Here is a 17,290-nt window from a genome sequence, read left to right as displayed (position 1 = left end):
GTGGAATTTCGTAGACTGTCTATCTCAACTGAGAGTCAGGTGAAATAAGTAGGGATTCTTTAACATAAATTAACCTGCCTTTAGTTCTATAAAACATGCATGAGCTCATGGCCTTTTTACAAATAAGCCACAAAGTAGCTTGTTTGAGTCTCCTTTATAACAATCATTCTATAGACAGCGTTCCTTTTCCCAGACCAAACTATTTTGATAATTTTAGGAGGAAAGTAATTTGTTCTTGATGGCAAGAAATTGAAACCTTGAGTTCCTTTTGTTAGGATTAGCATGTAATTTTAGAATTAATTTTCTTTATGAAATGACTTAGATTTCGTACTTTTAATAACCAGTCTAGGTGAAGGCTTTTTTAAAAATCTATTTTCAGTTATTGACCTGAAATTAGATTTTTATCATTGTCATGATAGAGGTATACGAAAAGTGTTGTGGACGCAAAGAGGAAAAACATCTAAATCGATCTGGGAGTTCATGGGAGTCATGAAACATCATATTGTAGCCTCTTACTCATTTTTCCCTGCAGATGAGAATAAATGAGTTACTATGTTATACAAAGAAATAGTTAATACAGACTTCTATAGTTCCTTTCAAAACTCTGGGAAATCATTGATTTCAAATTCTTTTCATGAAAAGCTTAAAACCTCCTGCTTTCAAAAATAGACTTATGCTAGCTTACAGTATTAAAGCATGTCCGGAAGAAGAGAGACGAAATGAAAATTTTGTTTGTTTATTTGTTTGTTTTAAGTGTTAGAAACCACTCAGAAGAAGAATGAGACAATGCTTGAAGTTTAATTTGAAGTGAACTTAATTTGAGTATACTTATCAGATACCCTTCCACATTTATATTATGCAAGGGCAAGGACAGAATGGAGTAAGAAAGAGCCTTGTGATAGAAAATTGTTCACTTTACAGGTGTTTTCCCAGACAATTTGGAAAGTTTGAACATTCCTATCTGAAAGGTGAAAGAACATTTCATAAGAGTTAAACTGATACTCTTCCTAAACAGTCCTTTTTTTTTTTTGGTTGACAGTGACTGGATAAATACTTTGTAGTTGTTGTTTATAGTCACACAGTATTACTTACAAGTTCACTATATGTTTAGAACTTGAAGTCCATGTTCCCAGCTAGATTAATATGATATGAAGAACTTGACCTACCCAGCTATATCATTTAATTCTTTTTTGTACACATTCACTATCTATAGGACTTCAAGAAAGGCAAAATTGTTAGGAGTATAATTTAGAGGATTGAGAGCCTTAAATTTTCATTGCTTTCTTATTTCTAAATACTGATTTTCCCCCCTCACCTACCTGTCTGGTATTTTGTATTGTTCTAAGCCCTTTTCTCTACCACTCACCAATGTCCTCTTTTCTGATTATAGGAAAAAATACTTTTAAAGGTAGTTTTATTTATTTTACCCTTTACCATGATGTCTAGAGTTAGGCTGTTTCAATCAGCTTTTTTAATGATAACATGCTGGCTAGTTACTTGAATAGTCTGTAATTTTACTCTACTAATAACTTTTAAAAACCCAAATAAGAGTTGTATTGCCTCAACCCTTTTAAAAATTTATTTTCTCAAGTTTTTTTTTATAACCAATGGTGGTCATCCTCTGGGTATAGATTTGATGTTACCATCTTTTCTGGTAACTGCTGCTATCTTATGTTATATACCATTCACAAGTGCTTTGAATATGCTGTTATATACATCATGACATATACTGATTGAAAAGAAAAACAAAATGAATCAAAAAGTAAAATTTTATACTTATAAATTAATTTCATGTATAGGGGTAAAAACTTTCCATTTCTTTTCCAAAAAGGCAGGAGAGGGAGTTCAACTCCCCTTTTTCATTTCAGAAAATAAAATTCAATTTAATAAGTATTTATTTGTTAAGTATCTGTTTATTCATTTATTCTTTCAACTAATATAATTAATTGCATGCATACTGTGCACCAGACACTGTACCAGAAAGCATCAGTATACCCTGGGAACTTCCTAGAAATGTAAAATATTGGTTCCCACCCTAGACCTACTGATTCAGAAAGGCTGGAATGAGGCCCAGCAGTCTGTGTTTTAATAAGCTTTCTGGGTGATTCTGATGCATTTTTAATTTTGAAAACCACTGGGATACTTATTCTTCTGATTATTAATTCATTTGTAAATATTGAATGCCAATTTTGCACCAGGCACTGGAAATACAGTAGTGAACAAAACAGATGTGGTCCTTGCCTTCATGAATCTTACAGTTTAGGAAGACTGACCTCTGATTTAGTTTCCTTGGTTTAAATCATTGATACATAAAGGCCTATGATTTCAGGTCTCTTAGGCTGAAGAGATTAAGGCCATATGACCATCAAACAAAAAACGGAAAACTATTGGAAATAATATTGGTATTTCTGTTGACCTTAACCAAGAATATACCCTGTAATGAATTAGTATAGTATGACTTGGCCAACTTTATCATATCCACATTAATAAAGGAAGACAGAAGCATAGAGGCAAAATTGATCTAAAAGCTCAGAACTTGATATTTGGTTTTGGAAGAGTCTGAATAGCCTTTGTGGTTTGACTCCACTCTCAGCAGCCTAGGATCTTGATGGTAGAGATGAAGACAACGAAGAGAAATCAAATGGCAGTTCATCTACTTGGTACATCAGTGTGATAGTCACTGGCCAATAAAAATGTCTTAGGGTGTGTTTCTCTTTTACATAGCTATGGTAATATAGGCATTTGGCCCAACTAAAATGTGAGAAGTTCTTTTCTCAGAAAATATTTCTATTATCTTCTTTTTATTTTATATTTATTTCTGAATCTAAACTGTCAAAGAACTGCTTTCCCCAATGTATTTCATCTTTTACTTGTATAAGTTTTTCAAAGTTCATTACATTGTAGCATGTATCCATATTTCATTCCTTTGTATTGCTGAACAGTACCTTATTATATTGATATGTACCACATTTTATTTATCCATTCATCAGTTGATGAACATCTGGGTTGTTTCTGGTTTTTGGCTATTATGAATAACACTGCTATGAACCTTTATGTATAAGTTTTTGTGTGGACATATGTTTTTATTTCTCTTGGATATACATCTGGGAGAGGAAGTGCTAGGTCATTTGGTAACTATGTTTAGCATTGTGAGGAACTGCCAAATTGTTTTCCAAACAGACTGCACCATTTTACATTCCCACCAGCAATGTATGAGAGTTCCAGTTTCTTCATATCCTCGTCAGTCCTTTCTATTGTTATCTTTTTCATTCTAGCCATTTTAGTGGATATGAAGTGGTATCTCACTGTGGTTTTGATTTGCATTTCCCTAATGGCTTACGATATTAAATATCTTTTCATGTGCCAGTTGGCTATTTGTTTATCTCCTTTGGAGAAATGTCCATTCAGATCCTTTGCCCATTTGTTACTTGGGTAATTTGTCTTTTTTCTTGTTGAGTTGTAAAGGTTCTTTATATATTCTGGATTCAGGTCCCCAAATGTTCTTTATGTATTCTGGATGTAAGTCCCTTATCAGATATGTGATTGGTAAATATTTCTTCCCATTCTAGGGGTTGTCTTCTCACTTTTTTTTTCCTTCAGAGAATATCAGCCACAGAATCTACTTTCTTGATAGTGTCATTTGAAGATCAGAAGTTTTTAGTTTTGATGAAATCAATTTACCTAATTTTTCTTTTAGTATCATATCTAAGAAGCCTTTGCCTAGCTCAAGGTCACAAAGATTTATTCCTATTTTTTAAGAGCTTTATAGTTTTAGCTCTTACAATTAGGCCTATGATTATGTTTCTGGGTTCCCAAGACCACCGCCAGGTTAAATGATTCACTAAGAGGACTCACAGGAATAAGCATATAGTTGTACTCAAAGCTATGGTTTATTACAGCAAAAGGATACACAGCAAAATCAGCAAAGGGAAAGGTACCTTGAACAAAGTCCATGGAAAACAGGCATGAGCTTCTTGAGTACTCTCCCAGTGGAGACACACAGGATGTGCTTAATTCTCCGTGCAATGAGTTGTGACAACGTGTATGAAATATTGTCAACCATGGAAGCTCATTTAAGACTCAGCACCCAGGATTTATATTGGGCGCTGATCACATAAACAGCATCTGTCTGGCATGTAGCAAAACTCCCAGAGGGAAAGCAAGTGTTCAGCCTAAACCATAGAGTTTGCACAATTTAGGCACTTTAAGCTACTGTTATCAATTCTGGGAATCATAGGAACCTTCTAAAATCCAGGTTTCCAAATGGCAGCCAAGGGCCAGTCTTATAAGCAGGCCGTTCCAAGAATAGCACTTCTAGCCTGCTGTGTTAACTCTTTTCTGCACATAACCCATTTGGGCTTAATTTTTGTCTACCGTGTGAAGTCCAATTTAATTCTTTTGTATGTGACTGTCCAGTTGTTCCAGCACCATTTCTTGGAAAGACTATCTTTCCTCCATTTAATTTTGACATTCTTGTTAAAAATTATTTGACAACAATGTAATGGTTTATTTCTAAACTCCCAATTTTATTTTAGTAATCTACATGCCCAGCCTCTGTCTCTATGACACAGTCTTGATTGTTGTAGCTTTACAATAAATTTTGAAATTGGGATTTGTGAGTCCTTCAACTTTGATCTTCTTTTTTTAAGATTGTATTAGCTATCATGGGTCCCTTGAATTTCCATATGAATTTTAGGATAAACTTGTCAATTTCTGCAAAGAACCCAGTGGAATTTTGATAAAGATTATATTCAATCTGTAGGTCAATTTCAAGATTATTGCCATTTTAACAATGTGAAGACTTCTGATCCATGAAAATAGGATTTCTTTCTATTTATTTAGGTCTTTAATTTCTTTCAATATGTTTTGTAATTTTCAGAGTATATGTTTCATACTTCTATTATATTTATTCCTAAGTATTTTATTCTTTTTAATGCTGTTTTAAATGGAATTGTTTTCTTAATTTCATTTTCAGATTGTTGATTGCTACTGTTTAGAAATACAATTGATTTTTGTATATTGATCTTACGTCATGCAACCTTATTGAACTCATTTATTAGTTCTAATTGTTTTTTAGTGAATTCTTTATATACAAGATAATGTCATCTGTAGATGATTTTCCACTCTGAACGACTTTTATTTCTTTTCTTGCTTAATAGCCCTGGCTAGAGTCTCCAGTACAATGCTGAATAGAAGTAGCAAGATCAGAACATCTTTGTCTTGCTCTTATCTTAAGAAGGAAAACATTCAGAAGTTAATCATTCATTATGATGTCAGCTGTGTTTTTTTGTTTTGGGTTTTTTTTTTTTTGGTAGATGCCCTTTATTAAATTTAGGAAGAACCCTTTTGTTCTCAGTTCGTTGAGTGTTTTTAACATGAAGGCATGTTAGAATTTATTAAATGCTTTTTCTGCATCTATTAGAATGGTGTGGGTTTTATCAATTGTTCTGTTGATATAGTGTATTGCATCAATTGATGTCCAGATGTTAAACAACCTTGAACTCCTGGAATAAATCCTACTTTATCATGTGTGTTAAAAGGTGTATAATCCTTTTTATATGGTGCTGAATTTATAGGTTTGCTAGTGCTTTGTTGAGGATCTTTGTATCTGTGTCATAAGCAATACTTATCTGTAATTTTCTTTATGATGTCTTTGATATTGGTATAAGGGTAATACTGGCCTCAGAGAATGAGTTAGAAGTTCCTTCATTTTTTCCTTTTTGGAAGAGTTTGTGAAGAAGCAATAGTAATTCTTTTTTAGATGTTTGGAGGAATTAACCAGTGAAGCCACCTGTGCCTGCGTTTTTCTCTGTGGGAAGTTTTGTGATTACTATCGTATCTCTTTGTTATAGGTCTATTCAGATTTTCTGTTTCTTCTGGACTCCATTTGGATAGTTTGTGCCTTTCTAGGAACTTGTGGTTTTCATCTAAGTTGTGTAATTTGTTGACATATGGTTGCCAGTGGCATGTCCTTATAATCCTTTTTATTTCTTTGAGATTGGAAATTATATCCCCTCTTTCTATCTTGATTTTAATACATTTCCTTTTTCTGATTTCATTATTTTCTCTATTATTTTTATTCTCTCTTCTATTTTTCTTTCTGTTATACTCTTTATTATTTTCTTCTCCTTGCTTTGTTTAGTTTGCTCTTCTTTTCTTTTTATTTTTTCTTTTCGTTGTCTTAAGGTAGAAGGCTTAGTTATTGATTTGAGATCTTACTTTTAGTGGGGAAGGTAATTAGGTTTATTTATTTATCTTTAATGGAGGTACTGGGAATTGAAACCAGGACCTTGTACATGCTAGGCATGCATCCTACCACTGAGCTATACCCTACCCACCAAGATCTTTCTTTTTTTAATACAAGCATTTGTAACATAAATTTCTCTTTAAGCCCTGTTTTAGCTGCACCCCATAAGTTTTGGTATGTTGTATTTTCATTTTCCTTCATCTCAGAGTGTTCTAATTTTCCTTGTGATTTCTTCCTTAACACACCAGTCATTTAGGGATGTGTTGTCTAATTTCCACATATTTGTAAATTTCCCAAATTTCCTTCTGTTACTGATTTCTAATTTAATTTCACTGTAGTCAGATAACATGCTTTGTGTCTTATTTCAGTTCTTTTAAATTGAGGCTTGTGTTATAGCCTGTGAGAGCAACAAACTAAGCTATAGACCAGTTAGAAGTTTAACAGAAATAATCAGGGGAAGAGACAGCAAAAAACCTCTCATGTCATCAATATTTTTGTGGCTCTTTTTATGTATCTCTAGATGCTTTTTAAAAAGATTGTACCTGTTTACATTGCTGCTAGCTGCTTGTAAGTCTGCTAGTTTCACTATAACCTCTTTGTCTTGGGTGTTACAGTGAATTTATGGTTTATAATTCTGCAGAGTGTATTTATTATTCACTGTGCTGTAAGGCTTTATCAAAGAAATAGAGATAACTTTTGATTTATATTCTTCCCTCTCTTTTTCTCCTAAGTCACCTGGAACCTCTGTGACTCTAAGTAGTGAGTCCTTCCCTAGTGCCTACAGTGAACAAACATCTAAAGATAGTCGTCAAGGTCAATGGCAACGCCGAAGAAGGCTGGATGGAGCACTGAACAGAGTCCCAGTTGGATTTTATCAAAAAGTATGGAAAGTTTTGCAGAAGGTGAGCATAATGTACTGTAGATGTCTCTTTATTTCACACCACCCCCCTTAAAGTTCTCAGTTTCCTTGTCTGAGATGCGATGTGACTGTAATATCACTGCAGTTCTATAAAAGTCATGTGTGGGGGGAGGGTATAGCTCAAGTGGTAGAGTGCATGCTTAGCATACACAAGGTCCTGGGTTCAATCCCCAGTACCTCCTTTAAAAAATAATAATAATAAATAAGTAAACCCAATTACCTCTCCCCTAAGAAATAAATGAATAAAAATGTAATACATTAAAAAAAAAAACAAGGACCAAGAGAAAAATGAGAAAACTATTATTTTTAAAAAGTCATATATTCATATGGTTAAAACCTAGAAGAAAGCATTAAAATGAAACAGTTGATTTGTTATTTTGATATTGTTGATAATTTAGTCTCTCTCCACTATGGTTGCTATGGTGGTGTTTATAAATTAGATTTCAAAAATCATCACTTCTGTTTTTTGGCCATAGTTGGACATTGTGGGACATTGTGATATATTTGCTGATAATCAAATGAGTGTGGTGATAAAGACTGGCTTCATTTGTAGCTTTTGTAGAGTAGAAATGTTATTTGTAGCAATGTGCTATTAATGTTACTATATGAACCAAATGTTACTATAATGAACTAACTGAAGCATCTGGGGAGTTTTGTAAGTCTTATCTGTATTTTTTGTTGGATGAAAACTACTAAATATATGCAAAGTCATAATGATACTATTAGTCCAAAGACTCTATTGGTGTGATGAATTTTTGTTTTTCTGCCAAAGGCCTAGTTTGCCAAAAACATTTAAAGGGGACATCACACCACTATGATTGTGACAGATTTAGATGGTCAGGAAGACCTTTGTACTCATTCATAGGTTTCATTCATTCATAGTCTCTGAGGCGCTACTTTTTGCTTCATTGCCTTTAGAAAGGACCTGAAGAACACTTCATCCAGGACTTCAAAACCTTTAGTTGTATTTCTCCCTTTACGACACTGGTATTCTTCCAGGGACAAAATCAGGTGATCTTTGGAAAGATGAAAGTTGATTCCTCAGATTATCAACTCTGGCAGTCTTCCTTTCAAAGAGTACCTATAAGTTGTTTTCCTTCCATCTAACTTCTGTAGCGCAGTGGTGACTATATATACCTCATCTGTCCAGTTATGCCTGGCTTATTCAGTTTCACAGAATGCATGTAGTAGGTACTCTTCTACCCCAGATACCATGGAAAGTATCTGTTTTTGTTATCAAGGAATTTAAATCCATAGTTATCTTCTTACACAGCAGCTATAATGCAAGTGTTATGATAAAAGTACAAAACCACAAAGCTGAGAGAATGCAAGGGAAGGAATATTCATATCTGACTGGGAAGAGTAGGTATTTTGTGACAGAATCAAAACATGGACTTGGAATCCTAACGTAAAGAGGGAAGACAAATGTCCTGTTTTTTCATTCCATTCCTTTCAGAGTATGAATATAACATAATCACTCTGCACATAAATTTCAAGAAAGCTGGTAATTCTCTGTACAAAGATTGTTATTTGGCATATGAAACATGGGTTGGAAATATCTGAGTCGATAAACCTGTTGGATTGAAATCTTTATCTGTGCTTTAGTATATAATGTTTTGATTTATTTAAAATCTAAAGTGGAAAGTCACTAATTCCTATTGCTTTTTAATCATTGAATTGATGGTAAGGGGGGACATAAAATATCATTCATTCATATAGGATTTCTTGAGCATCTGCTGTGTACTAGACAATGTCCTAGGTGCTCACAGCAGTACAGCAGAAAACAAAACCAACAATCTCTGTCCTTACGGAACTTACATTCCAGTAGAGAGAGACAAAGAATAAATAATAAACATAATAAGTAAGAAAATTATAATGGTGAAAGATAGCAAGTACTATAGAGAAAGTAGATCAAGATGAGGGGATCAGGAGTGTTGATGAAGGATGCTTAACTAGAAAATCTAATAACTGTGCATGTCCGGTCAATGCATATCTTGAGGATTATTTTTCTTTAACCTAAAAATCTTTCTGAAAGCCTATTTGTGATGGCTCTGAGACCTACCATGGTATCCTCTGAATCTTTGGAGCTAGTGTATCCAAGAAGGTAGATCTTCCCTACCCTTCCAATCCCCTAAGTAAAAGATAAACCTTGGGTCCCCTATAATCCAACCCTGCTTCTTGGCACATAGTAATCTCAACCCCTTGGCAAGGATGCTTGGGCTGCAGGGCCTTTCACTGGCCTGTGATTACTCAGCATCTACCCTGTGGAGCACACTTAGAAATACTAAATGTCTCCTTACAGCCTCCCAGTTTTCAACATATCCTTGGTGACATGTTTTTGCTGTTTTGCAGTGTCATGGGCTTTCTGTGGAAGGTTTTGTTCTTCCTTCTTCAACCACCAGAGAGGTAAGATTCTGTATCTTTCACATTTATGTGATTGATAGCTTATCTGGCTGAAGTATTTCAGTGATCACTTTTCAAAATAACAAATCTATGCTTTTATAAATCAGCTCACCATGTGATGCCTCTGAAGAAAGGAGAGAATGTTTTTAAAAAATAGAATGGGAATATTACAGAATAATTATATATTACATTAATTATGTAAGGACAGCTTCTTTAAATGGTTAGTTAAGTTATGGTGGTTTTTATGAGTTTTGCCAGAGTTGGAAAGGGCAGATAAGATAGAAATCTAAGATGAATGAATGAATGACTTCTCATGTCCCCGTCCTTCTCATCCCCACCTTTCTCTGGTAGGTTGCTTATAGACTATAAACCAGTGGCCCTTAGCTCTAACTATATGTCACAGTAACCTGAACTCCCATATCCAATTTACTGGGTTAGACTCTCCAGAGATGAGGCCTTAGCATCTGTACTTTAAAAAAAAATCCTTAGAATAATTCTGATATATAACCACGGCTGGGAAAGATTGTCATGAACCACAGACATAGACTATATAGGTGCTTTTATATTTTGCTTTTTACCCAATCACACTGAAATTGTAAAGAAATAGCTTTTACACAACATCAGCAAAGAAGCTCAAATTAGCAAGCTAGGAATAGTAAGATTGAACAGTAGAAAATTCTCAAAAAACTTGAGTTGTTGCAGATAATGGCTGGAGGGGTGGGTACAGAAAGCTAATGCTATGCTTCAGGACTCCACTCCTGCCTAGAGGTCTTTTCTGTAGTAAAGAACACTGTGTCCTCTCTTTGTCTTTTCTCTGTCTTTAAGCAAGATTAAATATTAACAGAATTAGTAACAGTACATACCTGAATGTACCTTTAAGAGCCTCAGAAATACCTTTACACATTCTTCAATTTGATCTTCAGCACAACTATGTGAGATAGCAAAGAAAGAAATTGTAGTTCCCAGTTCACAGATAATCATACAAATTTAGAGAAGTGAATTGTCCAAGGTCATAGGACTAGGAACTGACAAAGACTTGAACCTAGATCTTTAGACTCCAAATCTGCATTGCCACTCTAAAGTATATACTTAATACAGTTTTACCAAAAATTATTCCTTCACCCTAAAATAACTATATTTGTTCATGCCCATTTTAATCTAACAGTATATAAATGTTTTACATAGTTCCCATCATTGTGTATATACAGTTTTAGTTTCTACTTAGATTTTTTTCTTTTATCCAGTCATCATATTTATTCTTTGAATGATTCTATAAAAACTCATGAAGTTGTTGTATGATATGCCTTTATTTACACAACCATCCCCATGTTTAGGTTACTTCTAGTTTTATACTTGTGACTAATGCTGCTGTAAACCACTCTTGCACATAGGGATCTTTTTCCTCCTGAATTATTCCTTTAGGATGAACTTCCAGAAGGAGGATTATGGGTTAGAGGGCATTGACACTTTTATGACTCCTGTTATGCCTGCCAGATTGTCTTCCAAAAAGATTGAACCTACTTACTCACTCCATTAGTTTAAAGGAGACTGAAGCCGTGCTGTTGGCTACAGTATTTTTTCTGCCTTTCAGAATATGAAATTGATGCCTCCTGCACATTGGGCTCTTAGGAAGTGATTTTCTTTTTCTCTATCACAGATGACTCCAGGCGAGATTAAATTCTCTGTTCATGTGGAGTCTGTGCTGAATCGCGTACCTCAGCCAGAGTACCGCCAGCTTCTGGTTGAAGCCATCCTTGTCCTCACCATGATGGCAGACATTGAAATTCATAGTATTGGAAGCATCATTGCTGTGGAAAAAATAGTGCATATTGCCAATGACTTGTTCCTTCAAGAGCAGGTAGGCAAACCTGTTGTTTTCTCAAAGAGGAATGTCTGATACTAATCTGACTGCATTCAGACTCTTCATGAAGCCAATGTCACTTTCTTGTGCCCTCTTCCTCAAAGCTGTTTTCTGGGTACCCTTTGTAGGAGCTCTGAGCTCTGTTTCCAAAAGAAATAGGCTGCAGAATGACCCCTGTCTTTTACCTTGTGTTTTGTGGTTGTGTTAGATGGTAAAGTTGCCTGGAACTCAGGAGGCCTTTATGCTTCTCATCATTTTTCAAACTTCTTATCACACTACTTTTTGTAGTGATAAGGACTTACTAAGAAACTACTGGATAGTATATCCTTTCTGAACTATTAAGGAAAAGAGAAGATTTGATGTGGGTTTGGTTTTGGTTTTGGTTTTCTTAATTACCTATAGGAAAATATTAAAGTGAAACTTTCAATTCTACATTTTCTATTTTCTTAAGAAATCTTATTCCAGGTAATTAACCACATTTTAAAAATGCAAACTATTGAAAGCTTTCCAAATGTTTTCTAGATTAAGAGTAGGAACACAGAAAGTGAAGGACATGCACTGTTGTCAGTAGGACAGTCTCTAGAACGTGTAATTGGTGTTCCATTCTGTTAGGCACTGTGGCGGAACGCAAAAGAAATTGAAAGTTTTTCTAGGACTTCTCTAGGATTCTCTAGGACAGTCCTAATTTTAAATTTTTTGGATTGTTGTTAGTCCACATATTAGAAAATTTGGTCCCTTTTAGGCATAGACTCTAGCTTGGAAAGCTTGTGGTCTATTTGAATCAAGTCAACTGAGAAGGAAATAATGATCAAATGCAAGATAAAATAATATATGCTGAAATCAGTAGTACTACAAGGATTCAGACCAAAGTCCCTCTAGGGTGTTATAAGTATTAACATTTGACTCTTAACAGGCAGAACTCATTTGATTACCTATTATATTTAACTTTCAAAAATTCTAAACAATTAATACTTTAAAAATAATATCATATGATTTGGGGATTTAGAGGAAAATGCATGTATAGAAACTCACGTTCACTGTCATGTGCATAACCCTGATCCCTTCCCAGCTAAACAACCTAAGTTCCAACTAGTTGGTGATGGGAGGAGGCTCTGAGTTATTCTAATTAAGACTTTAATTAGGAGGGTCAATAATTCTTCCTTTCCCTTTGTTCTTAAAAACTAAACAGAAAACCCTCGGCGCAGATGATATCATGTTGGCAAAGGATCCTGCATCTGGCATCTGTACTCTTCTGTATGACAGTGCACCCAGTGGCAGGTTTGGCACCATGACCTACCTCTCCAAAGCAGCTGCCACCTACGTGCAGGAGTTCCTGCCCCACAGCATCTGTGCCATGCAGTGAGGCCTCTGGGCCCTGGCTACTGGGAGCCTTTTGACAGCTGGTTCCTGCCTCGTTGATTGTGCATGAAACTGAAATGTGATGGCCTGATCACTCCTTCCCTACCCCTTTCCAACCCGTTCCTTCCAAGAAGAGCGAACTTTTCTGATAAACTAACTGCTGTAGAAGATGTGAACCCTTGCCTGGAGGCATCTGCTCACCCAGGCACTTCATTGTGGGCCTTAATTCTTTCACGGTTCATAAAAGCTTGCGTGTGTTTTTATTCTCTAGATCTGTTACAAACTTAGTTTTCTAACTCCTGTTTGGGGAGCAGGTATTAATAATAACTTATTCCTAAAGTTTGATTTTTCTTATGTTTGGTTTCATTGTGTGAATGAGTGCTGGATGCTTTGGGACATTATTTCAAGTGGGTAAACCCTAAATTGTTGGCTTTTATACTACTATGAATTGGAAATATCTATTCTAAGTGCCTTTTCTTGGGGAAAGAGAGTAGCAGATCATGGTTTTCTTATTTCCTCACATATTGCCTCACTGAGTGATGAACTTTCTGTGCAGAATTACTGTCTCTGCTTTTGCCTTTTCTGTATCTGCACAAATAATTCCTGCTCTTCCTTTGACGAAATATCAAAACATGCAAGTGTGGTGTGTATATTTAAGGATTTCTGTATTAACTTAAAATCACATTTTATGAAGATTGTTGGTACTCAAAGATGCATTTGTAGCAGAAAATGCAGAATAACCCAGAGAAATGGAGCCAGGAGCCCAATTCCAGAGAGGAAAGAGGAAGAATAAAAGATGTCTGAGTAGTGTCTTATACTTAGGGAATGGAGAGGGAAGCAGAGATGGGCTAGTGCCCTGAAGAGAGCCTTGTGCACTAATCCTTGCCTCCAAAGAGTGGGCCAGCACACAACACAGAGAATAATTGAAGCCTCTGTCTTTGGCAAACAGGAACCCAGCAGACCATTCTATAGCTGCTTTATGGTGCACTCTTTCTTTGTGCTTACCTGGTCTCTGTCTCACTCGCCTACTCATTTTCTACAGTATCCAACACCCTCTCCACCAATTCCCTGCCCTCCTGTCTGTTTTTAAACTCTTTCACTTACATTTTCACTTCCTGATTCTGTGTTCATATCTAAGTATATCTTGGTATCTGTGGGCATGTAGCTGTCTCTTGTAAACATCTACACTTGTGTGTGTCTAATCACACATGGGGATTTTTTTGGATGTAAGTAGTTTTGATGTATCTGTATATCTGTCTTTATCTATATTTGACAGACTGAGTATGTAAATATGAATGTTGTGTGTGGGAGAGGTGTGTGACTGTGATTCACAAAGGATAGTGGAGGAGTCCTGAAGTCCTCTTCCCTGGTCTCGTGTTTAGGTAGCCACTGAAGGTTATTTCCTCTAACTTTCAGTCTTAGTTCAAGGCCACTGTAACAAAATACCATAGACTGGGTGGCTTAAACAACAAACATTTATTTCTTACAGTTCTTGGAGCTGAGAGGTCTAAGACCAAACTACCAGCAGATTCGGTGTCTGGTGAGGGCCCTTTTCTGGTTTGCAGATGGCTGCCTCCTTGCTGTAACCTCACATGGCACAGAGAGAGTGAGCTCTGGTCTGTTCCTCTTCATATAAGGGCACTAATCCTACCATGGGGACTCAACCCTCATGACCTCATGTAGTCCTGCTTATCTCCCAAAGGCTCCCCCCACCTCCAAAAACCATCACATTAGGGATTAAGGCTTGAAGATATGAATTTTCAGTCCCTAGCACTTTCCTTCTTCTAATTTTTGTATAAAGATTCTACTGATTCCCCTGGTTATATTCAGATAACTTCCTACTTCAGTCCCCTATTTTTGTTCAGATTTTTCAGATTTTCCTCCAAAAATGAGGATGGGGGACTCTCTAAGTAATTGGTATAGAACCAACAACAATCGTGTGAGTACACATTAATGAATGAACATAGTAGGATGATAGAAAACAGATAGTGGAAACAAAGGGAGGATGGCCAACCTTTTCAGAACCTCTCTTATAACAAATGGAAACATGCAGTAAGTAACTTTCTGATTATATGATTTTATAATCACATATAAAGAAAATCTACAGGCTGTTCTGAAACTGTTTGTCTTTTCACTGGCTACAAGTTTACCCCAGCCACAGGGAGGATATCTGGAGTGGCACAGCTGAAAGCCACCACTCCCCCCTACACACACTAATTTGCCAGAATTGACAATTGGATGGCTGCATTTCTCTGGGTTTATTAAGTTGTCTGTCACTAGGTTTCCCATACAGTGCAACTCCACTTTTAAAGCAACTTTTTAGAAAACTCGATACACAATTTGTTCATTTTAAGCATGTGATACTCAAAAGCACATTGGACTTTTTTTTAAGCACTTATGTTTTGAATATAGAATAAAAATTAGAATTTCCAATTAAATCATGTCTGGTGCCCATGTGCACAACTTTATATATCTTTTTGTGGTTGGAGTTTATTTCATGGCTCTATTTTACATACTTTAATTATACAGTACAGCCAAAGCTCATTTATTGGGCCAAAGTAGAATGCATTAATACATGCATAAATTATGTATTATACATTATGTAATATATTATATAATATATGTAAAGAAATGCAGTTTTATCACTCAAATACATGCCTGCTCAAACTAGGCTCACTAAACTCAAGCAAGCTTATTGATTAACATCTTTAGGGGAGCTGGTCTGGTGAATGAATGAGACTAATTTTTACCCAGCATTACAATTGTGTACATATGGTGCTTCTGCACTACTAGAGGGTACCTGAAAACAGCTTATACTCCTAAGTATTACTCATCAGCCTTTTGTGTAACAAGAGAGGGTTTATTCAGCAAAGATAAATCATTTCTACAGTCCCATCCTGTTTAATTAGGTTTTACTACATTCTGAGAATTTTATGCAGCTGATGAGTCAAAAGTTGTACTTATTCTACCATCCCTTTTTGCACTTACAAATATCTAGTACCTGTACTAATGCAGTGGAGATAAATAGAGTGTTTTCCACATTGACTCTTCATTTCCTATTAAACTTGAGTGACCTTATGTCTTGGTTTGCCCAGTACAGTCCCTGTTTATGCCTGTTGTCCTGGCATAATTATTAATAGCACTCTCTGTCACTCAAAACTGTCCAAGTTTGGATAGTATGGTCACCCTATATTTAGCAAAAGTCTGATTTCTTTTAGGGCTAGGCCTAGGACCTAGTCTCAAATCAGTAACAGTACTCATGCAGTATTATTCAAGTATGCCGGTGAGGATGACAGTGAGGGGGAGACTTCCCCCCAAATTAAGGACTATTTGGCATAATAGCTCTTAAAACAAATAATAACCAATATTGAATTACTTACCAAATGCCAAACATTGTTACACAGGCACTTGGCATGGACCATTCTATCTTCACAGTCACCATGTGAGATAGATACTGTTGTCATCCCCATCTTACATATAAGGGAACTGAGGCACTGTGCATTGTAAGCGAATTGTCGAAGATCAAACAGCCAGTGAGTGGTAGAGCTGAGATCTGAGCCCATGCAGTCTGACTCTGGAGTTCACACTCTCAGCAATGACATTCCAAGGAAAAGACAGTAAGAACTGGTGTGAAAACAAGGGTCAGTTTGTTCAGTACGGTTGTGGCATCAGAGGGCATATCATGAAATGCACAAAGAAGTTGGCCAGAGGAGTAGGACTTCTTTGTGTATTTGCTTTCCCTTCTGCCTGCTTCTGCCAGCAAGTGAAGGCAGGGGAGACCATCAAAAGAAGTGGCACAGCCCATCCTGACCTTGCTGGTTCCAAAGCTACCTTTAGCTGAGGTTTAAAAAAAAATGGCTGTGGAAAGTGAATCAAGGTACTTGGCCAGGGTCACCACACCAATAAACTTGAAAGTCAAGATTCTACCTATTTCCTCTGATCTCAAGTCCTCAGACTGCAAATCTGGTCTTTGGGAAGTTTTCCTCCCAACTTAAGGATCATATGAGTATTGAGCATGTGGAAAATTGAGGTTGGGACCTGTGGCATGGTTTGTGCTCTGCCTTAATCAGGAACAAGGGTCCAGCCTCCCTGTGGAACTTGCTGCAGGAATATGCTGCCAATTTCAGATCCTTGTGCAACAATTTATCATTTTCCATAATTGGATCATCTTGCCACGTTGTATGCCAAATGAGGATACTGTTTCCAGTTTAGAAGCAATACTCCCCCTGTTGAAGTGTTCTAGAAGTGACCTGTTGCTAGAACTGAAAGGACACATAGAACAATCCATTTTCACGTCAAATAATTAAGAGTCCAGATTTTAGAGTCTCAGTTGGTCAGTCTATATCCTGTCCTCTTCCTTCTACTGCATATTCATGAAAGTCCCATTTCCTCCTTATATTGCCAACCTGTCATGATCCCTAGAGCCTCATCGGCTCTTTCCCTTCTGTCTGTAAACATGTGCATTTCTCTCTTATCCTAAAGAAAACATTCAGGTCTCTGA

The 17,290-nt window shown here is 36.2% G+C and overlaps 1 protein-coding gene and 1 long non-coding RNA gene across 3 annotated transcripts in view; one reads left to right on the top strand and one right to left on the bottom strand.

The window, feature by feature from the left end:
- PHKA1 (phosphorylase kinase regulatory subunit alpha 1) overlaps positions 1-13,134 on the top strand; it is a 106,209-nt gene extending 93,075 nt beyond the window's left edge. Inside the window, exons 28-32 of one of the 2 annotated variants that reach the window (XM_006218471.4) lie at positions 1-39; positions 6,979-7,149; positions 9,519-9,572; positions 11,227-11,427; positions 12,620-13,134. In XM_006218471.4, coding sequence (XP_006218533.1) covers positions 1-39; positions 6,979-7,149; positions 9,519-9,572; positions 11,227-11,427; positions 12,620-12,793 — 639 coding nt within the window. In that variant the 3' untranslated portion in view covers positions 12,794-13,134. The remainder of the gene's footprint in view (positions 40-6,978; positions 7,150-9,518; positions 9,573-11,226; positions 11,428-12,619) is intronic. The other variant, XM_006218472.4, reaches the window with a different exon arrangement.
- LOC140691766 (uncharacterized) overlaps positions 1-17,290 on the bottom strand; it is a 302,036-nt gene that overhangs the window by 106,866 nt on the left and 177,880 nt on the right. The gene's annotated exons all lie outside the window — the stretch shown is intronic.

The sequence above is a fragment of the Vicugna pacos genome, chromosome X, assembly GCF_048564905.1.
Source record: "Vicugna pacos chromosome X, VicPac4, whole genome shotgun sequence".
Classification (NCBI taxonomy): Eukaryota; Metazoa; Chordata; class Mammalia; order Artiodactyla; family Camelidae; genus Vicugna; species Vicugna pacos.
Note: the sequence above shows the minus strand (reverse complement) of the source record. Positions and strands in the feature narration are given on the sequence as shown.